The sequence below is a fragment of the Penicillium paradoxum genome (genome assembly GCF_028828445.1).
Source record: "Penicillium paradoxum strain IBT 22861 chromosome Unknown utg000003l_segment0_segment0, whole genome shotgun sequence".
Lineage (NCBI taxonomy): Eukaryota > Fungi > Ascomycota > Eurotiomycetes > Eurotiales > Aspergillaceae > Penicillium > Penicillium paradoxum.
In genome coordinates, this window is record NW_026643181.1 from 1,053,666 (window position 1) to 1,078,644 (window position 24,979).

General features: G+C 49.7%; 10 protein-coding genes across 10 annotated transcripts; 7 read left to right on the forward strand and 3 right to left on the reverse strand.

The window, feature by feature from the left end:
* Nucleotides 1–483: 483 nt before the first annotated feature.
* On the forward strand, nucleotides 484–1,527 carry N7457_002289 (uncharacterized protein; the record flags this gene model as incomplete). Its single annotated transcript, XM_057173335.1, has 4 exons — nucleotides 484–996; nucleotides 1,041–1,255; nucleotides 1,319–1,428; nucleotides 1,496–1,527. The coding sequence occupies 4 exons, from the start codon at nucleotides 484–486 to the stop codon at nucleotides 1,525–1,527; spliced, it is 870 nt and encodes a 289-aa protein (XP_057033486.1).
* A 311-nt stretch (nucleotides 1,528–1,838) lies between these two features.
* Nucleotides 1,839–3,395, reverse strand: N7457_002290 (sugar porter family MFS transporter; the record flags this gene model as incomplete). Its single annotated transcript, XM_057173336.1, has 1 exon — nucleotides 1,839–3,395. The coding sequence occupies one exon, from the start codon at nucleotides 3,393–3,395 to the stop codon at nucleotides 1,839–1,841; it is 1,557 nt and encodes a 518-aa protein (XP_057033487.1).
* Nucleotides 3,396–4,009: 614 nt separating this feature from the next.
* Nucleotides 4,010–6,051, forward strand: N7457_002291 (uncharacterized protein; the record flags this gene model as incomplete). Its single annotated transcript, XM_057173337.1, has 5 exons — nucleotides 4,010–4,320; nucleotides 4,370–4,826; nucleotides 4,969–5,243; nucleotides 5,295–5,534; nucleotides 5,583–6,051. The coding sequence occupies 5 exons, from the start codon at nucleotides 4,010–4,012 to the stop codon at nucleotides 6,049–6,051; spliced, it is 1,752 nt and encodes a 583-aa protein (XP_057033488.1).
* Nucleotides 6,052–6,375: 324 nt separating this feature from the next.
* N7457_002292 (beta-glucosidase) lies at nucleotides 6,376–9,093 on the forward strand (the record flags this gene model as incomplete). The annotated part of the gene is made up of 4 exons (XM_057173338.1): nucleotides 6,376–6,445; nucleotides 6,495–7,101; nucleotides 7,149–8,418; nucleotides 8,467–9,093. The coding sequence occupies 4 exons, from the start codon at nucleotides 6,376–6,378 to the stop codon at nucleotides 9,091–9,093; spliced, it is 2,574 nt and encodes an 857-aa protein (XP_057033489.1).
* Nucleotides 9,094–9,977: 884 nt separating this feature from the next.
* Nucleotides 9,978–10,259, forward strand: N7457_002293 (uncharacterized protein; the record flags this gene model as incomplete). The annotated part of the gene is made up of 1 exon (XM_057173339.1): nucleotides 9,978–10,259. The coding sequence occupies one exon, from the start codon at nucleotides 9,978–9,980 to the stop codon at nucleotides 10,257–10,259; it is 282 nt and encodes a 93-aa protein (XP_057033490.1).
* A 1,974-nt stretch (nucleotides 10,260–12,233) lies between these two features.
* On the forward strand, nucleotides 12,234–13,628 carry N7457_002294 (putative bZIP transcription factor (MetR); the record flags this gene model as incomplete). Its single annotated transcript, XM_057173340.1, has 2 exons — nucleotides 12,234–12,522; nucleotides 13,039–13,628. 2 exons carry the CDS (start codon nucleotides 12,234–12,236, stop codon nucleotides 13,626–13,628), a joined length of 879 nt encoding a protein of 292 aa, XP_057033491.1.
* Nucleotides 13,629–14,369: 741 nt separating this feature from the next.
* On the forward strand, nucleotides 14,370–15,528 carry N7457_002295 (uncharacterized protein; the record flags this gene model as incomplete). Its single annotated transcript, XM_057173341.1, has 2 exons — nucleotides 14,370–14,492; nucleotides 14,572–15,528. The coding sequence occupies 2 exons, from the start codon at nucleotides 14,370–14,372 to the stop codon at nucleotides 15,526–15,528; spliced, it is 1,080 nt and encodes a 359-aa protein (XP_057033492.1).
* A 628-nt stretch (nucleotides 15,529–16,156) lies between these two features.
* N7457_002296 (uncharacterized protein) lies at nucleotides 16,157–17,673 on the reverse strand (the record flags this gene model as incomplete). The annotated part of the gene is made up of 4 exons (XM_057173342.1): nucleotides 16,157–16,234; nucleotides 16,281–16,520; nucleotides 16,583–17,354; nucleotides 17,456–17,673. 4 exons carry the CDS (start codon nucleotides 17,671–17,673, stop codon nucleotides 16,157–16,159), a joined length of 1,308 nt encoding a protein of 435 aa, XP_057033493.1.
* A 975-nt stretch (nucleotides 17,674–18,648) lies between these two features.
* N7457_002297 (Major facilitator superfamily domain general substrate transporter) lies at nucleotides 18,649–21,207 on the reverse strand (the record flags this gene model as incomplete). Its single annotated transcript, XM_057173343.1, has 5 exons — nucleotides 18,649–18,933; nucleotides 19,258–19,525; nucleotides 19,586–19,696; nucleotides 19,759–20,691; nucleotides 20,804–21,207. 5 exons carry the CDS (start codon nucleotides 21,205–21,207, stop codon nucleotides 18,649–18,651), a joined length of 2,001 nt encoding a protein of 666 aa, XP_057033494.1.
* Nucleotides 21,208–23,612: 2,405 nt separating this feature from the next.
* On the forward strand, nucleotides 23,613–24,198 carry N7457_002298 (uncharacterized protein; the record flags this gene model as incomplete). Its single annotated transcript, XM_057173344.1, has 2 exons — nucleotides 23,613–23,664; nucleotides 23,795–24,198. The coding sequence occupies 2 exons, from the start codon at nucleotides 23,613–23,615 to the stop codon at nucleotides 24,196–24,198; spliced, it is 456 nt and encodes a 151-aa protein (XP_057033495.1).
* Nucleotides 24,199–24,979: the final 781 nt, after the last annotated feature.

Consider the following 24,979-nt stretch of genomic DNA (forward strand, 5'->3'; position numbering starts at 1 on the left):
TGCCATCTCATCGACGTCCACTGAACATATTCTCATCGTATAGATCCGCGAACCAAGACCCTTGGCGTTAATGCTTGACCCTCGTGCGCATCGTGTGTCTGGCTCAGGGTTGAATGCTCCTAAGAGCCTTCGAAAAACATTCTGATGACTACACTTTGCGATGCATCCCCGAGCCTGCTCATATAAAATACTTTAGCCTCTGGATAGTTTAGTCTCCGGATAATTGAATGCAAGCGTTGTATTCCAAGCCTTTTCCCTTTATGTCCATAGTCCACAAGCTAATGCACGTGAGCGAATGACCGGGGGCATTTCAGCGATGCAAAACGGAATTGCTGCCTACTCCGTACATGTCACGCAGTTGACAACAAGGCCCAGCAACTTAGTGATCACGAGAAATCGCACCAAAAGGAGAAGTGAAGATCTCCTCTTATTAATCATTACAGGGCATCGTGATTGACAATCACCAAGATCCCAACTAGCAAAATGGCCAGTCACCTCGAGGAATATCCAGGAGATGGAATTGCCCTCCGGCTGCAACCTGGGAGTGGGACAAAACCAGCAGTCAACAGAGTCCTAGATACTCCAGAAATCCTAGAAATGATATTGGTTCGGATGGATATGCGCTCACTTCTCACGTCTGCTCAGCGGGTCTGTCACAGCTGGACAAAGCTGATCACGAAGTCGCCATCAATCCAAAAATGTCTTTACTTCACTCCAATCAAGGACTCCGAGTGGGGAATGGAGGAAAGCTTTCCCAACCCGCTGTTGACAGAGACCTTTCCTTCTATCTTTCCCGCCAAGGATAGATTGGATCACTACACGTCCAACTTTTCCGACTTGACTATGACTGAAGACGCTACAACGATGGCTCGATTCGTACGAAAGGATGCAAGCTGGCGCAAGATGCTGGTACAACAGCCCCCTATCTCGGAACTTGGAACATTCCAAATTTCCCACGGGATGCGCGGCTATTGCGCCGGAAGCTCTGGTATCCCGGTTAGTTGCCAAGCTACGACCTGATCCTGTTACACAATCTTCAGGAGCTAAGATGCGGTATCCAGGCGGATCAAGAGATGCAACAACCCGGGCAGGAAGGCCTCCGTATGGAAAGGCTCTTCGAGCTTTTGCTGTTCAGTCCCAGGGTTGGGTTCACCGCGTATACAAAAGCGCGCGTGTATTGGCATTCTGAAGAGCCGATCCGTTTTAATGAAAGCCGCCCGAATATCAATGATGAGTTCCATCGGACTTTAAGCAGGTTTGGCTTGGTGCTTTATACACGTAGGGTGATACAGTGCTGTACGGGCTTGAATTCTCCAAGTGCGGCGGAACTTGTCAGGCAGCAGGTTATCACAGCATATGGAGAAGAGGGGTTGAATGTTCGCTCGAAGAGACTGGATATCGAAAAGTTGGGTAGGGAAGAAGTAACTAGTATGTGGGGGCCGTGACGGGGGCCTTCTTCCGCTAGTTGGATTGATAAGGCTACTGAGAGAGCGAGAGAAGGAGAAGGAAGAAGCTATGATTCGCTGAAGTTACCAAAAACTGGGGACTATATAGTCTATGAAGACTAAGAGACTAGCAAACTAGCAACTGAAAGAGTCCACCTGTCCAAAAACGCTCAGTCTGTCAAGCCAAACTGCCTGAAAGGGCAGGAATCAAGATGTGATGCATCAAGATGGATTATTCACCATCATCAATAGCTTGGGCTTAACGAGTGTAAACCTCCTGATATGTTTCGATATTGGATATGAAATACAAAGACTTTATGCTATTTGCTGACCTATTACTACCCCACGTCACCTAAACATAACACGCAGATCACCATCAAATTAGCAACCTCATCAAGCGTCAGTCGACTGCTCTTTCTCATAGACATCCCCGAAGGCTTTGTCGCCATCGAAAATCAATGCGACCTCTTCCAAACTGCGGCCCTTGGTTTCAGGGAAACCGAAATAAACAATCACAATTTCCACCGCGATGATACAGCAATAGACAATATAGTACTTCCAACTGATTGCATCCATGGCCACTGGGTTGGCATATCCATTGAAAATGATAGCACATGTTGCTGCAATCTGCATAATGTTTGTTCCTTTCGCGCGGAGATGGGTGGGAAGCACCTCGGTGACATAGACCCAGGGTGGGCCATTGAGACCAGCATTGTAGAATAGCTGGTACATGAAGATCATGACGATGACTCCTGAGCCGAGACTACTATCACCGAAGCCTCGTTGTTCGTTGATGGCAGACAGAATCGTCCAGATCACGAAGCAAGTCAACATGCCCACTGTCGAGAAGAGGAAGAGACGTCGTCGACCTGCAACTTCCATGAACGAGGCTAAAATGATCGAGACACCCAGATTGAACACCGTCAGACCGCCATTGATGCGGAGTTGTTGCGGGTCTGAGGTGAAGCCTATCGAGTTCAGGATCAGGTGGAGATAGTAGGCGATGAGACCGTTGCCGGATAGTTGCATCATGCAAGGCACAGCAATAATGATGAAAAGACGGTGCAGATTGCCGCGTGTCCTGAGGAACTCGCGGTATCCCTTAGTCGAAGCTCGTTTCACGTGCTGGATGGACAGGATAATTTCCTTCATCTCGAAATCAACCAGTGCAGAGTTCTCATCGCCGCCAGCATGGTACTTGACCAGGATTTTCCGGGCTTCCTCGCAGCGGTCCTTTTGCACGAGATATCGTGGTGACTCGGGAATGAGATACACAAACAGGGCTTGCACCAAGGGAAAGAATCCCTGCAGAAGAGAGGGGATGCGCCAGGCCCATGACATGTTTGGGCCCATGAAGTAGGTCCCGTATGTGATCCATGCGGCCAGCATTGCACCAAGGTACCATAGATTGTTGTAGTAGCCGACTAAAACGGGTCGATGTGTCGGATACGCGAGTTCACTGACCAGCATCGGCGATGCTTCAACAGCAATTAGGCCACCGAATCCAATGATCATACGGGAGACCAAAAACATGGCATAGTTCTGCGCAGCACATTGGAGGACGGCCCCGATGACCAGCAGCACCGATCCAAAGAAGATCGGGAACCGTCGGCCCATGTGGTCACAGAGCCAAGGAGCAACGGGGAAAGCTAGGATCTGGCCGAAGGTCACACCGTTGGAGAGGGAGCCCAAGCGGGTACCCGTTGGATGGCCGAAGAACTCCTGCCACTGGCCCATGGACTGCAGTCCGTTAAGCATTGACCCGTCATATCCATTGGTCGTCGAGGACAAGTAGGGAATGATCATTCCGAGATTGAGCAACAGAAGATGACGCTGCTTGTACCATGGGGTGCCGGTATTGGGCAGAACGCTTTGCAGGTTCCACTCTCTGGGTCGATCGCCGTGAATGTTGCGGCTGTCGGTCGTCGGTTTCTTGTCCTGGTCGCTCATCTTGATCGGAACTTGTCGATGAACAGCAGAAGGCAGAGAACTGTGCTTGGGATTGCCTTGTGATTCGAATCACCGTCTAATGCAGTCTATTATATCCATCTTCCATCGCCCCTATCCGCGATTCCGCAATGAGCGTTCCTCTGAGGCTTGAATGGCGGAACTCAGTCCTCTGCTGTTACCTCTTTGGTTTCTAGATATCCACAAAGAGAGACCCTGAAACCTAGTGCCGTCGGGTTTAGCGTCCTTCATTCCGCTGAAGTCATCACAGATACTAGCTCAACATAGCAACATGGGGTCACGTCTGGCGTCTGCTGAAGTACTTCTGGGTTCGGCCATCAGCCCATTGGAAGTACGCAGGCCAATATTACCCCGCAACCACCACGGATAGTTGCTTCAAAGCCAAGCAAGCGAAAGGGGGGTGTTGCAATCCCCGGCCAAAGGGCGAATAGGAAGGTCCGGGCAATCTCCCCCGGATTGACACTAGTTGACTCTAAGCAAATTTAGGCAAAGAGCCAAACTATGGATTCTGCACTATGACCAAAGCAGAATAACTAGCAGAGTCGAATTGCCCTCTGACTTCTCCGAAACTCCGCTGGATATTTATTTTACATCGCATGCCGGCCCTTTCCCCGGAAATCCTGCATGGGAATCAGGCAAACGAACTATACTCCACCCCAATGGAGACACCCTACCAGTCAGGGGAGCAATCCAAATCCTCGTCCGGGAAGGAATCCCCACCGGTTGACAAGCCGACTTCTAAGCGGCGACATTCTCGGGCAACCGCGACCTATCCCCGCAAGCGAGCAACTCAAGCATGCCATACATGTCGACATAGACGGACAAAATGCGATAATACCCGACCTTCGTGCGCATCATGTCTTCGGCTCGGGGCCGAATGCTCCTATGAGCAGATCAGTTTTGCGAGGTTAGTGTCCCGCGGAGATTCGGAAAAAACCCAGCTAATCAGACGATAGCTTTGATCCCGCAAGCTTGGCTATTCTGAAACGACTCGATGATCTAGAATCACTGCTTCGGAAGGCGACCGATCCACTTCCAGGGGCCTTGGCGCATGTTCCTCATTCTGTGTCGCCGTCCATGCCTTTCGGCGAGGTTAGCCCGGTGGAGATCGACCATCAGACACAATGGAAACCCTCGTTCATTAACATCGAGGAGGTTTTGAAATGGCCTGTATTTGATGAACAGGAAATTGCACAACGGCTCCATCTTTTATCCTTGTCTGAAGAAGAGACATTTCAACCAGACCTACCAATCTCCGTCGACCTCGACCTCTACGCCGCTGACCACCTCGTTCGGACTTTCTTCAACGATGTACATATTTTCAACCCCACACTCAAAGAAGAAAATATCCGTGAATGTATGGAAGTCGTTCGATTGAATGGGATTGGATGGGACGCAATGTCATGCTTATTGGTAAGTGCCCATGATCTTTTTCGTTATTTCTTTTGGGGATATCTAGTTCATAGAACGATAGCTTCTCATATATGCCCATGGTTCGATCGCGACACCATTCGTAAAAAATGGAGCAGGAGTGTCTTCTATTCTATTTCGCCAGTCCAGCGGGTTTCTGCAAGCCGAAGCCTATTTCCTTGCCGCGCAAAAGCGAATGGGCATGCTTCTCTGCAAGAGCGGGCCGGTAGAAGCGCAATGCTTTTTCCTTGCCGGTGTATATCTAATGACAACTTTGCGACCAGTAGGAGCATGGAGGATGTTTGTGCAAGCACTTGCCTGTTGTCAGGGTTTTTCGGCGCATACTATGAGCGACAACCGCTATGAAGACACATGGGAAACGAGACAGAGGATATACTGGACCTGCTTCAAGTCTGAGCTGTAAGCAGTCGAATCCCCAATCAGGAGAACTTGACTAACATCGCTTGATAGAGAGCTTCGACTGGAATTAAATCGGTCGCAAAAAAGCGTCGTCGATCTCAGCTACCCAACAGGTTTTCCGTCGCCCCCGGAAGAGCTGAAGTCAAAGGATGAAGCAGCATGGTACTTCTACCTGGCAGAGATTGCCTTACGGAGACTGGAAAACCGCATCCTGGATTATGCTTACCGCCCAGGTTTGATCAACCTGGAGACCGACGTGATCCTTGACTTTGAGGACCAAGCAAACGCATGGTATGTACAACGCCATGAATGATTGCAACATTAGTTAACGAATATGAGGCTCCGATCGCTTCCCGAAGCCTTGGCCTTCGATACGGAAAACCCGGATGCAGATCAATATGCGCCGTTCCGATTCATTCTCAGTGGTCATTTCATTGACTGTCAAGAGACCATGTACTGGCACTTTTTGGTCGACGCGATACATGGGCGAATGGATGGGAGCAGCGAGGTTCTCGTTCGAAAGGGTTTGAAGGTCTGTGTGGATAGAATCCAGCAGAATCGCACGGGATTCTACCATCGCCATCATGGAACATGGCTCATGCTCCGATCCTGCACAAGGAGTGCATCTGTGCTGCTCGCTGCCGAACGCAGTATAGGCATAGCCTCTTTTCTGCCGAACGGCTGGGAGGAAGCAATATTTGAAGTTTCCAGGGTGCTCACCTTCTGGAAAGATGAGTCTCATGATGTGTTGGGGTTATTCACCATTTTGCAGACGCTGATCGAGGCCAGGGCGTTCAAGTTGACTTAGTTATATTCCTTTCTTCACTATCAGGCGGCTGAAAAAGATACCAAGAACAACTAAATCAACTCATGCTCAGCTTAAAATATTTCACCAAACTCACTAGCGTGAGCAGTATACTCCGTGCCGAATGTAGCCAAGCGTTTAGTTGTGGTTCCACCTAAGTCCGATATTCCGCGAGACAGACTCACTTTGGATACTAGATCTATTTGTAGAACACAATGAGTATCCAAGAGGTCCAGAGACCGTTGGGATTTAAAGAATGTCATTTCCTGGTTACAATTGAGGTTGACTGGTCTTTCATACCATCTCTTCATACACTATTATCTCACCATGGCGGAGATTGATATTGAATACGTACTCTCAGAGCTTACCTTGAATGAGAAGGTGTCATTACTCTCAGGTTTGTCACTTCCACCTATTATGAATTCTTGCTGCTCACCCGAGGAAAGGAATCGATGGCTGGCACACAGCCGCCATTCCACGACTTGGAATCCCGTCCATTCGCATGTCAGATGGACCAAGTGGTGTTCGAGGAACTCGCTTCTTCAATGGAGTTCCCGCAGCCTGTCTACCATGCGCTACCGCACTAGGTGCCTCATTTGACTCTGAGCTCATCTTCTCTCTGGGGAAACTTTTGGGTCAAGAATGCAAGGCAAAGGGAGCACATGTCATTCTAGGACCTACGATCAATATCCAGCGAGGTCCACTTGGAGGTCGTGGCTTTGAATCATTCTCTGAAGACCCTGTGCTTTCCGGTTCCTTGGCGGCCAGTTATTGTTTGGGTGTGCAGAGTGAGAATGTTATTCCGACACCAAAACATCTTGTGTGCAATGACCAGGAGCACGAGCGTGTTGCTGTCAGTGCGCTTGTCACTCAGCGCGCTCTTCGAGAGATATATCTTCTTCCCTTTCGGTTAGCCATGACTGGTGCCAATCCTGGAGCTTTGATGACATCATATAACAAGCTCAACGGATGCCACGCCAGTGAGAGCGCTGATCTCCTGGAAGATATTGTCCGGAAGGAGTGGAAGTACAGCGGTCTTATTATGAGCGATTGGTTCGTCGCTCTTTCCTCACACATTCTGACATAGCTGAAAAAAGCAGGTTCGGCACTTACAGTGTGTCCGAGGCCGTCAATGCCGGACTAGATCTTGAAATGCCTGGCCCATCCCGGTTTCGTGGGCCGGGCTTGGTGCATGCTGTCACATCAAACAAGGTCTCAGAGAGGACAATCAATGCCCGGGTCCGTGCTGTCTTGGAATTGATAAAACAGGCAATCAGATCAAAAATCCCCGAGAATGCACCTGAGGTCCAACGCAATCTTCCCGAGGATCAAGCATTGCTACGCAGAGCCGCTGCTGAGTCAATTGTTCTTCTCAAAAATGACGAACAAATCCTTCCTCTCAATCCTGCCAAACGAACTCTCGTTATTGGACCTAATGCGAACATCGCAGCATACTGTGGCGGAGGATCTGCGGCCTTGCCAGCTTATTATGCTATCACACCTCTTCAAGGAATCACCGACAGCTGCACAGGTGGTGTTACTTTCTCTCAGGGAGTGTACGGTCATAGAGAGTTACCCCTTCTGGGAGACCAACTAAAGACAGAAGATGGTCGGACGGGCTACATATTCACCGTGTTCACTGAACCCTCCTCCAACAAGAACAGAAAGCCGGTGGATATCCTATACATGAAGAGCAGCTCTGCCTTTTTGATGGACTACAAAAATCCCCATGTTCACTCAGACCTCTACTACATTACTATGGAAGGAATGTTCGAGCCCACTGAGACTGGGATCTATGACTTCGGCCTTACGGTAGCGGGTACCGGAGAGCTCTTCATTGATGGGGAAAAGGTTATCAACAACAAAATCAACCAACGACAAGGAACTTCGTTCTTCGGTATTGGAAGGCCAGAAGAGCGCGGCTCCAAATACCTCAAAGCAAATCAACAGTACAAGATTCTTGTTGACTACGGCACCGCACCGACTTCCAATATCAAACTCCATGGGGTTGTGTCATTCGGGCCAGGAGGGCTGCGAGTCGGCGGTTGCAAACGAATCGATGTTGAGTGTGCCATTCAAGATGCCGTCAATCAGGCAGCTACTGCTGACCAGGTGGTAATCTGTGTTGGGCTCAGCGGTGAATGGGAAAGCGAAGGATTCGACCGTCCACATATGGACCTTCCCCCCATGTCAGACGAGCTAGTTGAAAGAGTCCTCGCTGTCAATGTAAATGCCGTGGTTGTTGTGCAGAGTGGCACACCTGTGAAAATGCCATGGGCACGGAATACGAAGGCCCTTCTTCATGCGTGGTATGGTGGGAACGAAACAGGAAATGGCATTGCGGATGTCATCTTTGGGAATGTGAACCCGGTGAGTGTCGATCGATCAATCTAGTGAACGTGAGCTGACTTCCATTAGTCCGGCAAACTTCCCCTCAGCTTCCCAGAGGTAATTGAACAAAACCCGACATATCTGTCTTACCGCTCAGAAGGAGGAAGAGTCCTGTACAGTGAGGACGTCTACGTTGGCTATCGTTACTATGAGAAGGTTAAAGTGAAGCCCCAATTCGCCTTCGGCTACGGCCTCTCCTACACAGAATTCTGCCTGTCTGTGCTTGCCGTTTCGCAGCCATTGCAGGCATTGGATAGTATTAAGGAGGAATTCCTGGAAGTTTCGGTCCTGGTGGATAATACTGGATCTTGCAGTGGCGCAGAGACTGTTCAGGTTTACGTCTCACCGCCGTCCAACGCCCGCATCGCGCGCCCCGTGAGAGAACTTAAGGGGTTCAAGAAGATCAAATTACAGCAGGGCGAGAAAAAAGCGGTTATGATTGCGATCCCTCTTGCCTTGGCGACTAGCTTCTGGGATGAAAGCATTTCTGCGTGGCTCAGTGAAGCTGGAGAGTATAAAGTCACTGTTGTTGGGACTGGTGACCACAACTCTCTCTCAACAGGACTCACGATTTCCCATACCAGGGAATGGAGTGGTCTGTTTGGACCTGCCCTACCGGCTCAATCAATGCATGTCAATGGAAATGGGAAGTAAAATATGAGTATAGACTGGTTTGATAGGGATTTGAAATTTTTGAGTTACCGGTGTCGTCTAAATATAGTTGTCAAAAGACTGGTCTTTAAGTGAATTGAGTCCATATAGATACATCATCATATTCAATACCCAGGGTAAAGATGAACGCATATCAAACCTCTGTGATTGCTGCTTGTGTCTACCCAACCATGTCAGGTCTGGCTGGTCGAAGTCACCCAGCATTTTGGCCCATCGTGAATAAGGCATGGATATAATTTCTCATACTTCCCTCATATTCAAACAGGCAAAAATTGCGGTCATAAAATCATATGAGCAATTGGCAGTGGCTTTTTGAAGGTTTCCGGTTATTTTGACCAGATACATACAGTCTCAGATTGGACGGCTTCTGTGGAAAGGACATTGCATAGTGGGCAATAATGGCCCGGTGTCCTAGAATGTATAGATCGCCGTCTCGGAGCTCATATGTTGTTCAGTGGGAACGTTTGTTAGCCCATGAGTTCCTTGCAAAGGGAACAACCTTGCCATTCTCCCTACACAATTTGCTGTTGCTTGAGGGATTATGCTGACGGACAAAACAGGACAACCCGATCATCCCTGGTCCACCTTCGCGCTTCTCTTAAATGCTGACCCCGCTTGACAAAGTTTGGTCTCGTGTCATTGGCCTGGGGCTGTTTGAAAGATCTGATAGTAAAATCCCGCATGGGGATCCATTGTAACACAAGCTTGGTTTCAAAACCCTGTGAGTTGCATGTTTGGGCAAAAAAGGGCCGAGAAAGGTATCATCCGCTCACCCTCTATGGAAGAGGCTCATATCTTGTGAAGACCGAGAACAAGTGAGCACATGTATCACAGTCTGACATCCTGCAGGGTAATACCAAATTAGCATGCTCCGACCGAAGCAGCAATATCTCCTAGCTGCAGGTCCGGACTTAAGTCGGATGGCTTTTATGCGCCTGGTTCCTCACTTCGGTCCGAGGCCACAGAACGGCAAGCACCCGCCCAATGCATGGGTATTGCGTTCAGAAGCAGCACTCATCGCTCACTTTGCATGTTTGATCAACATTGAGGGCTACTGCTGTGGGGGCCAAATCCGCTCGCGCGAGTGCCTTCAGGATCTACGGTGTATCCGTGCTTGCTTTGGCGGACAAGGCGTAACGGGACTTTGATATCCGCGTCAGCTGTGGCCATTATATTGGGTACATACAAATGCTTACTCGTGGCGTGATCTTGCCGTTCCCAGCGAGAAACAATAAAATTCCAGCTCTTTGGTTCATCTTTTTAAGGGGTATGTATGTCAGTCAGTTCAAGTGATTCCCACGGTCATAATTCGGCCTTCTATCAACCTAGACAGCTTAGCAAAGGCCCCTGATTAATTTGTTTAGCGGCACAATTGAGTTCGAAAAATAGCAGCAGTGGGCACCAAACTTGCGCATGATGCTCATCCTAGTTGCCAATAGTACATGGTGAACTCCGTGTTACGGCCATCAGCCACGTCAACTGTTTTGTGTTACCACAGTTAGTGGAGGGTACCTCTAAACCAACTCACTTCGCATTAATTTATCCCAGGTGTCTGGCAAAATCTTGTTCAAATAAACCCTTGTAGATACATCTAGAACGACATTTTGCAATGCCAGCCTTGGGGTTTCCAGCACGTGTACTCCGTACTCCGTACGGAGTTGGCTCGATGCTAGGAACTTTGCCCTCGAGCATGTTCTAGAGGAGGCTGGACTTCGCTCAATCTGAAGAGTGATGTTTAGCCAACCAAATAAAGGCAAAATGGCATGACTTGTGTGCCTGACCTGCGATTTATATGGAGCATCTCGATATTACTGTGGGGACACTAACAACATGATCCCACACACATTGTACCCACCGTTAAAACAAAAGTATTCCCATATTGATGTCATGCTATTGGAAATCTCACCATAGGAAGGGTGAAAAAGTACCCTCGCGTGCGTCAGTATGATGTACAAATCGAAATGACTGCCAAATAGATAACCTTGCATCTCGCTTATACTAAGAGCCGCCACACAGTGCAGTAGCCCAAAACAGGCACGCTAAACCGGATCGAGGCTTCGGCATTCTGATTTTAAAGCCCTGGTCCAGTCTGTGCGTGGGATCAGCAAGGGTATGGAAATTTTACATATCAGGTTTATGTCCCTGTCTGCAATTGTTTATTTTTCAAATCCGGTAGATCGATTGTCGGTGCTGTACTTCGTATGTAGACAAGATTGTAAGAGCGGGAGTGACCTCGGGGAAATCAGGAATGACCTCACCTCCTCGGTGTTCTGCGGTTCTTTGGTCGAGGCTGACCGAGTAGCACTAGCCAATCAGCGTTGCAGCTTTTCATTTCGGGGCCCACCAGCTGCGAGTCTGTAATTGGGAGAGCCGCGTTTGTCGCTCCTTTATTCAAACAATTATATACTTAACAAGAAGCAGTTGGATTGGAGTGTGATGAAGAATAGTGAGAAATACGTGATTCGTGCAGTTTCCATCTCATACCCCATGCGTGCTCCGTAGTTGCATACATGTGCTTTTTGACCCTATACTCCGTACTTAATTTAGGGTGGAATTCGAACGTGGGCCCTTCGAGATTTAAACTCGGGGTGCTCCGATCTTCGGCCTGCGATCTCTCGACTGTATGCATCTCGATATCGACCGTGGGAAGGCATCTAGAAGTACGGTAAGTTAGAACGGATGGAAAGAAGGAAATCAATCTTGAAACCCGATCTTTTGTTTCAACAAAACCGGAATCTCCAGCAGCAAAGGCCACTGTTCGGATCGGGAGGCAAATCAGGCAAATCGGGGGATTAATCATCACCCCCTCCGGCTCCGGGCTTCCCCCACCGAACGTTCAAAGAAAAAACCCACTTATGGCCCCAACTTCCGCTTCCTTCTCTCCGGATTTTACCCATCTTGTAAATCGACAGACTCACGATTCCCACGAGTCGAGAGTTTATCACCAAGTGCATTGCTATTCATCGCACTCGCGACGAACCCGCATCGAACCGCATTTGGCATTTGAGTCACACCTATCTCCGCCCGCGCAACGCGCAATTCCACATCGTCAATCGACACCGAGAGATACACGGGCTTTTGCCTTGAATCGATCGCACCGCGAAAACGGGAAAGCCTACATAATGGCCGGCTACAACGGGCGTCGCATGCCCAACTTCTCGCAATACCTCGATGACCTCAACGCCATTCCCTCGCCGTATGACCAGGCTCTGCAGCAGCAACAGCAGCAACAGGCCACCTTCAACGATGATGACCTGGCCTTGTTCACCAATACCGAGTTCTTCGAGTTCGACAAGTTCACCGATTTTACCAATCTGCCTCCATTCCCGTCGGACGATGACAAGACAAACGAGGGAGTTTCAGACCAGGCTGCTCATAATGCGGACCTGAAGTTTTTGGATTTCCTGAATGGTAAGCTTGGCTGATTTTCGTTCCTGTCTTTGGTCTTCCTGGTTGGCTTGTTGAGAGTTCGAGCTGCATGGCTATCCCCTGATCACACCATTTCCCGCGGGCTTGTTTAAAATCATGCCCATGGGACCAATGTCTATATCTTACACGGGGTTCCCATTGGTTGCCTTATGAATTCGTCATCTATGTCTGTTGATCAAGTCACATCTTGGCTCGTTTTGGCACATTTTGGCATTTTTGGCGCTTCATGCGGTCTATACCCTGAACTTCATCCTCAGCTTTGACCCTCGGTCTTCCAATGTTGAGCCCTGCAGGTCATGCTTGCCGCGGCCCTAGCAGGGTTTGTTGCACTCAAATTTGACTTGGTGCGTTGGCGTCAATGCTCTCCGCTATCACGCCATTTCACGTGATCTGAGACCTGCGCTCTGAAACATGTGCTCGAACCCCCAACTCCCTTCCAGGACAAACCGTTCATATCGATGCTGTGTGGAATTTGAATGAATGCTAATGATTCTATAGCGGAGGGTCTCAATGCCTTGCCTGTATATGAACCCGATCTGAGTGCATCCAGCCAGATGCCCATGCACAACGCCCACTTCTCGCCTGTTCCTTCCCTTCCTAATGCGTCTATCGCAGCAAACCAGGCCCCTATTCAGCCTGCGCCGATCAGCGTGGTGCCTCAGGTCGCCCCAGCTCCCGCTGCGGGTTCTATGTCGCCTCCCACTTCGGTTTCTGGCACCAAGCGCAAGAACTCGACCAAGTCAACCCCGGAGAGCGCCGAGGAGGCCAGTCGCCAAATGGCCGAGGAGGACAAGCGTCGCCGTAACACTGCCGCCAGTGCTCGCTTCCGTGTGAAGAAGAAGCAGCGCGAGGCTGCGCTTGAGCAGACCGTCAAGGAGACCACCGAAAAGAATGATATCCTTGAGGCTCGCGTGTCTCAACTCGAGTTGGAGAACCACTGGCTTCGTGGTTTGATCATGGAGAAGAACGGCGCTGACGAGCAGTCGGAGCAAGACATCTCGGATATGTTCAAGAAGTTCTTGGCCTCGCAGAAGTCTGATGTCTCAAGTATCTCCGACCTGAAGCTCGGCGTGGGCACTATTGCTTAATGCAATGCCCAATGCTAAAAGAAGAAAAAAAAAAAAATCGGCAAAAACATTTAAAAAAAGAAACCCCAGTCTTATTTGATTGCCCTGCTACTCTACTCTGCTGCTTCGGATGGTGACTGCCCCGGGCTTTTTTTCGTTAGCCCCACGTCACCGTCTTTGCTTTCTTGTTCATAGTGTTTCTTTTCAGCGATCTTGTTCTCTTTATTCTTAGCAGCCAGAGATACTTCAGACTTATCATCTGCAGGTCGAGGGGGGTGGTGGGTAGATGAGTGATGAATCTCTACACGCAGTTTATTTAGATATGGTTATTCATATACGTTTTAACCACTTGTGTGCATCTGGGTAGAAGATTAAAGATCTTATGTAGCGACGAAATTAGGTACGGAGTACGGAGTACATGTATTCAGATATGTGAAAATGGCCTCAGAATTCAGGCGCCACCGTGGTCTTTACACTTGGTTTCCTGAGAGTGTCTTCCCTAAAACATATATCTCTGGTTTTCGCTCATCCTCAAATCTGACGAAAGCATTTCAATGGGATGAATATCCTAATCGACCTAAACACAGCCCAGAATTCATCCCAGGCCGAGGTATGGACTGATCGATCAGTCCTAAACAAAAGGCTTGGCATTAACCGTGCAGCATCGGGAGCTCCACCACACCCCGTCAGCTCTGCGATGTTTGAAAATGGAAGATTCTTGCTTGTCTGTGCCTCCACCAAACCCTCAATCCTAATCAAATAATGTTAGGCATTATCAAACGCGCGCTGTGCAAACCGCGCGCAGAGGTATATGGTTTGGACCATGCAATTCTCAACATCCAGTTACCGCCGCAGGCCATGTGGATGAACATGGGGTACTGGGAGGTAAGTGGACTCAAGGCAACCCCTATGGATCTCCGGCACATACCGACCCGGCGAGAACCCACATTGACCCCTCCCATAGCACACAAATGACTTCCCTGAAGCCTGCGAAGCGCTCCTGCACCAAGTTCTCACGGCTGCGCTATCAGCAGAGACGGCATCTGCCGTGAGAATCTTGGATGTTGGGTGTGGATGTGGTGATCAATCTCTGTACTTGATGAACCATTTAAAGGACTCTGCTTCTTCGTCAGATTTTTATCCTAGATCTCAGACTGGGACAACAACATCCAGCAATCTCTCCGATACGAAAGGGTCAGGTTCAACTATGCGGTCTCGTCATCGCCAGCCCGATTTTCAATCTTCCTCTTTGCCGTGCTTGGATTCCTATATCGGAATCACTCTTGAGCCAGCACAGGCTGCGCTTGCCTCACGTCGTCTCCACAAGACGCAGCGAGAGAGTGACAACTCCATCCCCGCAGAGATCTTCTGTGCAGATGCTGCAAACCCTGGCTGCTGGACTGGGGAGCTGAAACAAGCAGTCACAACATTTGAAGCTCCATCGACAATTCAGAAACAAACGCAGGATATATCGACGTGGCTCTTGGCCCTGGATACATTATATCACTTCCGTCCCTCCCGCTTACCCCTGTTGAACTATGCATATCACACCCTCAATGCCTCCTTCATGGGCTTTGATTTGATCATATCCAACAGGATAACATGGTGGGAAAAGATCCTCTTACGAGTTGTATGCTGGGGCACGAACTCTCCATTCGGGAATTTCATTTCCGAGACAGAATATGTGTATATGCTCGTCGCAGCTGGATATGATCCTACGCTTATTGAGATTCGCGATATCACACAACACGTCTTCGGAGGCTTGGCGGATTTCATCGATCGTCGGGTTGAAGAGGCCAGGCCGTTTGGGATCAAAATGGGAAAGTTCCGTGTAGCAAAGACTGCTTTTGCCTGGTGGGCGACAGGGAGAATTGTTAGAGGGATTGTTGTAGTTGCGAGAAAAAAAGGAATCGAGGTTTAGTGATTCCTTTTTGTTTTAGAGTCCCTGTCATTTTGGTCGATCCCTTGGCGCCATCCTATAGGAGTACTCAACCCGCCAGAAAGTTCTGGGAGTAAATTTGCTGCACGAGCTGTCGCATTTGTCACTGGTCCTTGGGGAAGATGACGAGGGGGAAGATACTTTTTATGGTGTGTTGTTCCTTTTGTATGCGGAGTGAATGAGTGCCCGCCTGGTTGTCGGTAGTGATTACGTCTTACTGTCGCAGCATTAACGGTGCTGCATGCGGAAGGGAGTGCGTGAGTAAGACCAATGAGAAAGAGGATATGAAGGCGGCAGCTTTGTGATATTACTATATATAACACGAGTGAGAGGGGGATGAACAAAAAGGACAACCGTAGCGAAAGTAGATTTGGTTATTGGTGAGTTTCACTCGCTTCCCCAGTGTCTGTATGGTACAACATAGACAGAGCCCTAGATTCGTTATACTATGACTCAAAGGGCTATCCAGGGGAGTCTCAAATTAAGTGAATGGAGATGTGCTACAGAGTCCCTGGTCCAGATAGTAGTTTTGACACACTCAATAAGCCCGCACGAGCCAGAGCCTGCTCATATCGACCATCCTCAATGGGATAGACCTTGGCAAAGCACCCTAATCGAACGGTATTGATCCTTCGCGGCCAACAGTCGGCCCACCGACAGGCATACATGAAAATGGAAGGAGCACGCCCTATTGACGCGCTGTAGCCTTCAACATATGGCTCCCACTCGCCTACCTTAACATCGAGTGCCGTGAAATGTGACCATGGAACCGTCGTTGGATCAGTGATCCGTTCATAATATCGCTTTTCCCCTACCACATAGCGGAATGCCAGTTCGACGACAGCTGTATTGAGCCATGAATCTACCATGGGTCTGCGATTGTTCGCTCCTGTTTCACCGAAGGGGAAGTTCGAGTTGAGCTCTAGGTGCTCAAGACTGGGGAAGCATGCTGCTCCGCTGAGTACGTCGTAGGACTGGAGTGGTCATTTAGCGGGGGTTTTGGCATGGGAATAAGTGTCTGGTGGCTTGTACTCACCAAATGACCCTTGAATCGCAGGTCGATTCCGAGCCGTTGCAGCCGCGGAAGCGTACGAGCGAGGTTCTGGAGCTCTTTGAAGGTGAACAGGCATCTGATCTGGTCCTGGTCTCGCTTGTTAAAACCAGTCTGCCTGAATTGCAGGCGCCGGAGCTGGGGGCCATGGCGAGACACTAAAAGAGGGATGATGTCCTTGGACAAGTCGTATGCAGTGAAAGCCGCCAAGTTATTGACACTCTGCAGGAGATTGTCTAGCCGACTGCATAGATCTTCAGAGATATCCGGGGATGTTCCATCATGGATTCGCAGTGTTAGCGACGTCACGTTGGGGATCTTTCCTGTAAAGAGGGTAAGAAGCTCAAGTGATTCACCCCGGCCATCTAAGCCTAGATGTCTTAAGTGATGGCACTGGTCCCATCTATTTTCTCGCTTGGGGTCAACCGTGAAATTTGTCAGGCAGAGAGTGCGTAGCGAAGGTATGCTGTCCGCAGAACCCAAAGAAAATAGCGGCGCTGAATCACGTTTCGAGTGATTGAAATATTTCATGTCGAGCCGATCTAGACATGGTAGCGATACCAGTACATCCTTCACTCGATCCAGCGATGCCTTGTCAGAAGAGGCAACGCTGAGAGAACGTATACAATGCGATACATGCTTAACTGGAGCGTCGAGCAGCTTGGACGGCCAGCCTTCGAAGTACAAGCTGGGCACCAACTGACGAGCATCCAGGTCCTGCAACACCCTATAGGGAAGTGGGAATCTGCCGCGCCATCTGTTACCCCGTCAGCTATCGGACTCGTTTGGGGTACTACACCGTAACTGCACCTCAGAACCACTAGTCGTGGCAGTTTCTCTACAAGGGACACCACTAACGGCGAGACAAGCGCCGGGATATCCTCGTCGGGTTTGTACAGAAACCCACCTGATACGATGAGGATACGAACACATCGTAATAGTTCATCTCCCGCTTCCTGAAGATCCTGTAGCATCTGACGTCCTGTGTCGCCGCGGCCTACAAGGAAGTGGACATGGAGGGTTTCGAACAGAACAGGCAGTGCTAGGCGACGGAAGCCGCGGCAGGTCAGACTCATGGCCTGTAGAGTCGAAAGAGAGTCCCATCTTAACTGCGTTGTTCAAAGCGTCAGTACTTTTTCTGGCCATGTGAGACAAATTCGATAGAAACCGACGCAGTCCAGTATGTAGTCCCACATTACTGTTAGGATTGGCGGGATGGACCCCAAGCGCTCGTTCATCATGGGCCAAGGCGGTCTTCACTAATTCCAGGCACGTATGGTACTGGGCCAGAAATTAGGACTGGTAAGTGTGGCACGCTCAGGAAAAAAGGGGATGTTGGCGACGGGCGAGACCCCTTGTATATTCCTCGGCTTAGGGGGCCTTGCTGAAGACCCCTGGGCATGTCCGTGGCCCAGGTAGGCCTCGCCATGATGCCTATTCAGTACTCCGTACCCTGCATGCCAAGGATTTTAGTCTCTTTGACCAGTTGAAAGGAACTCGATGCAATTTTAATTCCATGGCAGAGTGACACTCAGGCTCGGAGATAGATCCCTGGTCGTCCAACCCCTGAAAGCTTGATACATGGCTTCGAGCATTTTTACTAGCCTACTCTGTAAAATGGCATGATCCATTTTGTCGCCCCTATCAGGGTCGTCAGGCGCGAGTGAGAATGAGTTCCGACGTGTTAATCACCTGGACTTGGGCCAGCATCTCGCCACTCAGCATGAACTTAATACAACGTTGCGTCCTCTAACTCATATTCCGACGACGCCAGCCTCCACCCCACAACCCTCAAATTGAACCGGAGCAAGCCCCGTGAACTGTACCATGTTGTCCCCTGACCGGAAGTCCTCGACCACCCACTCGGGATTCACCCCCTGCAGGGTTGACGTGCTCTTAGACGCGCTAACCGTCGTGGTCGCCGACTGCCGGCTTGTCCGGTTCTCGACAATTCAGATGGCCCCCTGAGGAGATGTCGCATTGACCGATACAACGAGAACATCGCCCGTGTTGACGGCGAATTTATCGTAATAGAGCGCGAAGTTTGGATATCACTCGTACCATCCATCGGGGTAGGACTCGCCGTTAATGATATAGAAGTCGAACCGAGTTCGGAGGATGGCTGTCGTGTGTGTTGTACCGTCGATGCCGGCCCAGGCCGAGGCAGCTTGATACGAGGTTAAGTTACCCGGTAGTGTCGGAGTGGACACGGTAATGGTCGGAGCGACGTAGGTATAAGTGGCACTTGCTGGTGGACTCTCGCGGACAGCGCCGGCCCAGTTGGAGCTGAGGGAACCTTGCGCGATGTGCTTGACGGAGCTTAATTTGTGTATGGCCTGTCTGGAACGATCGTGTACAAGAATCAGTCATAATAGCCGATGAAACCCGTCGCACAAGAAGCTATACAAGTGTACTTCTTGTTGCATCTAGGGCCTCGAGCCTAGCATACTATTCTTTAAAGGGACTAAAACAATATTTCTAGTGAATTGAATTTGATGCGCAATATGTAAGATGCAATGGTTCTCCATTAATATGCAAAATGCTAGCCCGCTAAATATCCATCGTTGATACATAATTATGTTTTCCCTACTCCGTAGTGGAAATATGATTAAAAATACAAGCGTAAGCCATTAAGATGATCGTGATGATTCCCGCTGAACAGTCTCCTCTGCTTGCACATCGACATCATCCGACGCATGTCCTTCCTGAACAGCTTCGTAGAATGGCGCAAACTTGCTCTTCATTCTCAGCCTCTTGCCGAAGAAGTAGAAACCGATCGGGATCGGAACCAGAAGGGCTGCGACACAACCGAGGAGTGTAGAGGCCCACTGGATGCCCATGCTTTGGAACATCTGGCGCGAGAAAAGTGGGAAACTGGCTGCTATCATTGAGCGGCAGAATGTGTTTGCTGCGATGGCTGATGCGGCACTAGAGAAGACGTGTTAGATGAACCCGAGAATTAGGCGAAGCGAAGAGAATGCTACTTACAACACGAGATATGTGTCAATCAAGTAATTGAACAATTGAATGAAGATGACCAAAAGGCCAAAGCCGGTGAATAGACCGCTCAGGGTGGGCACGATCCAATGGACGTTCCCACTGTAACCGCTCCAGCCAAACCAGAAGAGTCCGGCAGCGAAGAGGACACCTCCGACCATTACGGGGGAAGGCGCCACTCTGGGATGGGAACGCCACCATTCATATCCAGTTTCTTGTTATATCCCCTGCTGGAGATGAGGATATAAGTCGCGGCGATGAACAAACCTGCCACCATGCCGAAGAGTGGAAGACCCCCGACACCAGGGTTCATGCCATAGACGCCCTGGAAGACCAGAGTGTAAGCAGTCAAAAAGCAATAAAGCAGGCCGTAGATAAAACTCAGATAGAGAGTGACCGCCAGGATCAACGGCTCGTTGAATAAAAGTCGAAGCGGGCGGGAAAAGTTGTTCACAATCATCTCTTGGAGGTCAACTTCGATTTCTTCTTGCTTCGCGTGGATTCCCCAGTTCTTTGTTCGCCGGCGCAGCTCCGCGGCCTTGGAGACGAGAACAACAGGTGGGTAAGACTCCTTCAGGAAGAACACGTTTAGGATGAAAGCAGCGAATCCCATAATCGCCGGGATGTAGGCGGTCCAGCGCCAGCCAAGATACGACATATTAATGAAGCCTCCGATGAAAGGTGCCACGAGAGGACCTAAGAACACCGTCGAAGAGAACATGGCAATGGCAACACCACGAGTGCGGTTATCCCAGATGTCAGAGAAAACAGCAGCCACAACTGCCAGAGGACAACTGCCAAAGATGCCACAGAAGAATCGGCAGATTAAAAGAGTTTGCAGGTCTTTTGCGACTGCCACTGCGATGTTGAAGACGCCAAATCCAAACATGGCCATGATAATGGGGATGCGACGGCCCTGGAGTTCGGAGAGCGGAGCCCATACCAGTGGACCGGAGGCGTAGCCAACGATATATAGGGAGCTGGAAAGAACAGCAACTTCGAGACCGACGCTGAACTCTTTCGAAACATGGCTGGATGAAGCACTGAAAACGGCGGAATCAAATGTGGAGCAAATACTGGTGAAGGCGAGGATGACACTAATGAAGACTCTTAAATAGGGAAAAGGTTAGTATCGGAAGATAAGCCTTGCAAGTAATGTCTCCCAGCCAAAACGCTGTCCAATGTGAATGTTATGGAGAATTGACTCACTTCTTCGTTACCGGCCAGTTGAGCGGGTATAATGGGTCATCTGGCCCATCGAACTCCACAACGTAATCTTCCCGTGCAGGGAGAAGTGGAGGATAGGCCTTGCCCCCACCGAACGGGGGCAATGGGGCCCGCGAAGGTCGCGACTTCAGGCTCTCACCAACGGTAAGCGCATGTTGGGTTCTTTGCGTCTCAGTCCTGCTCAGAGCGCGAGAAGTTCCTGTGCGATGGCGCTCCAAGTCGAGTTCCGTGTTGCGCGATTGCAGCCTATGCACCTGCGGGTCATACTCAAAAGAGCTGCTCGAGCTTAGCGATGATCCAAAGGACCCTGAAGTAATCGGTCTCTCGGCCTCAGCCGAATTCCGTGGTTTCTCGCTGGACAGATGCGCATCGTAGTGATCAGGCATATTGCCGATGGAGACCGCTTTACCGATTCGGGTGCTTCTAGGCCGATCTCGCTGATCTTCTTGGCTGCAGTATATCAGACACTGCGATTCGAGGCACCGAATGCTTGAAGCATGGAAATGAAGAAGAAAATGAAAACTTTTTCAAGTGCGGACCTGTTTATAAAAACTTAGTAAAAAAAAAAAATTTAGGAGCGCCGTAAGCAACTATGATCGCCCAGACCCACTAGTACTACCTAGCCGCTTCAGCTTGGGAGAACTGCCGAACTGTCGGATAAGGTCAAGAGAGGCGTCCAAGGTCCCTTGGAAGCCTCGATGGATTTGCATGAGCAATGCAATCAATAGAACCCTGTCTCGGGATAAGAATTCATCAACTCAGAGCCAACACCTGGTGCATTTCGTCTGCGAACATTGCCAATAATCCGCTCGGGCAGCAATTGTTCGGCGCTAGTCCAGGGCCTCGGTGGTGCCACCGCCATTTGCGTCATCATGATTCAGGCAGCATCTACTTATATTATAGATGTCTTTCCCTCTCAGCTCTGCTTCATGACTGTGCAAGTAAGTAGTTTATGTCCTTAGCATATCAACGTTCTGGGGTGTAGTTCATATCTATTCAATTTTCAGAACATCGACGCAACCCTATCCGTGCGCATTGGCAACGGGGGATATAAACTCTCATCCCTGAGCACGATGTTGACCATAAAGCAACTTCACCTTCGAACCGGTATGGGGTGTGTAGTACGAAACCTCGGCAACGGGAGGTTCGGTCATTAACTTATGTTATACAGCATAGACCCTTGTAACAGTGATATTTGACATTGACGGGCATCAAAGAGGCGCAGAAAGTGCAGCTTCGGTTCGAGAAGGATTTGCGCGCTCGGACAACAGTTTAGATCAACATCGGATTATACGGACCTATATATCCGAGGGAAGGAAATGTACATTGGGTCAATTGAGCTTGACCGTCAAGACTAGCGATTTGAAAGGAACGAACCTAGGCTGAAGACAAAAATTTTGATATCGAACCCCTATTCAGGCATTATGCATCTTAGTGATAGATTGAGTAACCCAAGCAGCAAAAATGGTACGGATTGCAGTTCGTCGTCTCGTTCATACCACTTCAAGCGCGGTATGTTCACCGACTACATGGTGATTGCGCGATATAACGCCTATGATACTCGTGTGTGCTATTTTATCTTTTGATCTTGTCTATCTGGTAAACCGAAAAGCCACTACGCGACAAGCCGCGCATTGTCGACGATCGCCGTATGTCGTCTGCATATATTTCAGCCGTTCTTATTCTAGGTCAGATTGCATATTATCTTTGCGTGTGGTGCATACACTAGGTTCTCACCTCTCGACAGCGGCCTTTGGCTCATTTCATTATGTCGAAGCTAACCCCGTGAACGCAACGAATATTACTTCTCTTGATATACACAATGCACAGCAAAATATCACTTACTGTGTGCCCTGGATTCCAAATGTGAGCATTTATATACCTCGATCTAGTGATTTCTAAGAGAAACCATGATGGTCAACGAATATACTCATCGGCCATGGATAGTGCGAACGAGGGCAACAATGCTGTTTCTTCCGGTGTACGGACACGACATCAAATACAGGGAATTGTGGAGCTTGCGGTGCTGCAGTAGGTCATAACCACAACACAATATGCCTTCAACGGGCTGACCTCATTCATTCGATGATATATAGTGTGTTATTGGTCCAACCCCAACCTGTTGCCACGGAACCTGCGCGGATTTGAGCTCAAGTGTCAACCAGTGCGGATCGTGTGATACACCATCAGTGAGTTAAGCATCATTCTCTGGTTTCGGTCGGGTGGATGGAATCAAAAAGCTTACTTCCATTTAGTGCACTGGTACTCAGCCGGCCTGCTGTGCTGGCACGTGTAGGGATCTCGATAACAACCCTACCAACTGTGGTGCATGTAATAGGACCGTAAGTCAAGATCTTCTTTGATTTGTTCATAACCTTGGAGACCTTTGCGAGAATCTGTTCTCTGACACAAACCCTGCTAGTGCACTGGTCAAGCTCCAGCCTGCTGCTCAGGCTCCTGTTCAGACCTTATAAGTGATCCTCAGCACTGCGGTTCCTGCTCCGCATTGCCTTGTGTTGGACAGCAGCCGGGCTGTTGTGCAGGAACCTGTACTGATTTCGCAACATCGCCTTTCAACTGCGGTGCATGTAATCTTAGGGTGAGTTAAGCCCGTACGCCTCACATATTCTGATAGATGAACCCGCTCAAATAAGAACCCTTTATAGTGTACCGGGGTTTCCCCAGCTTGCTGCTCTGGAATTTGTAGGGACATCAGCAGTGACCCCCTACATTGTGGTTCTTGCACAAGTCTTCCTTGTATTGGCTTCAATCCAGCGTGTTGTTCAGGAGCATGCACCGACTTGGCTATAAGTGCCAGCAACTGCGGCGGATGCGGTCATGTCGTGAGTCAACAGTCATCCTTTCCACATATACCATCATACTTCCCAAAAGGCCGGTTGGCTTATATATGACCCCAAAATAGTGCCTAGGAACAAACCCTGTATGCTGCGCTGGGTCTTGCTCAGATATCAGCTCAGATCCCAATCACTGTGGTTCTTGTCAAGCCGAACCTTGCCTCGGAATCCGACCAGGCTGCTGCTCTGGCCAATGCACAGATCTCAGCGCCGACGTCCTCCACTGCGGCTCCTGCACCGCACAGCCATGCACCGGTCTCGGAGCCGCCTGCTGCGGTGGCACATGCACCAACATCCTCACAGACCCCAAGCGCTGCGGCAGCTGCTCTAACCAATGCCAAGGTGCCGTCCCAGCATGTTGCAACGGCGTGTGCACCGATCTCAGCACCGATCTCGCTCACTGCGGTAGCTGCACATCCTTCCCGTGTTTGGGAAGCAGACCGGCATGTTGCTCTGGGGCCTGTACAGATCTGGCAACTAGCACTGATCACTGTGGATCCTGCTCCACGAATCCGTGTGTAGGAATTAATCCAGCTTGTTGTTCAGGGACATGCATTGATCTTAATTCCGATGCTAACCACTGTAGCTCGTGTCAGGCATTGCCGTGTGGTGGAACGCAGCCGGGTTGTTGTTCTGGAAAATGTACGGATTTGTCGACGAGTTTGCAGCACTGTGGATCCTGTAGTGCGGCGCCTTGCGCTGGAGTGCTGCCGGCTTGCTGTGGTGGGGCGTGTACGGATCTGTCCACTGATGTTAATCATTGTGGATCGTGCAGTAAACCTGTATGTATCTCTGCCTCGTCGGGCCCTTATGGGGATACTAACTTGTTTCTTCTAACAGTGCAATTTTGCGCCGGGAGGTGGAGGCTGCGTTGGGGGCGACTGTATCAGTTGTCCACAGAGCGAGCCTTTCTGTCAGGCATCAAAGACATGTGTAAGTTGCAAACACCTTGTCTGGATAGATCCTGGACTAATGCTCTAATTACAATCAGTGCCCGGGTGGCTTCACGTGTATCAATAGGGGACCTCTCCCTGGATGTTGTGGGCCGTTAAATACCTGTCCACCGGCATCCAATCATCTTGGTGATCCTATATGTGTAAGTGACGCATTTGAGAGACTGGGTTCAACCATTTGACTGGTGTGAAATAGTGTCCGTTGCCATGCAGTCTTATTCTCGTCCACCTGGTTTGTATAGGATTCTAAGCCAAAACATATGGAACTTTGGGGATGGTAAGAGATGGCGAAAAACAGATCCAAGGTCAGATATTCATGATGCATATGTCCACATTGTGTATGCTATGTG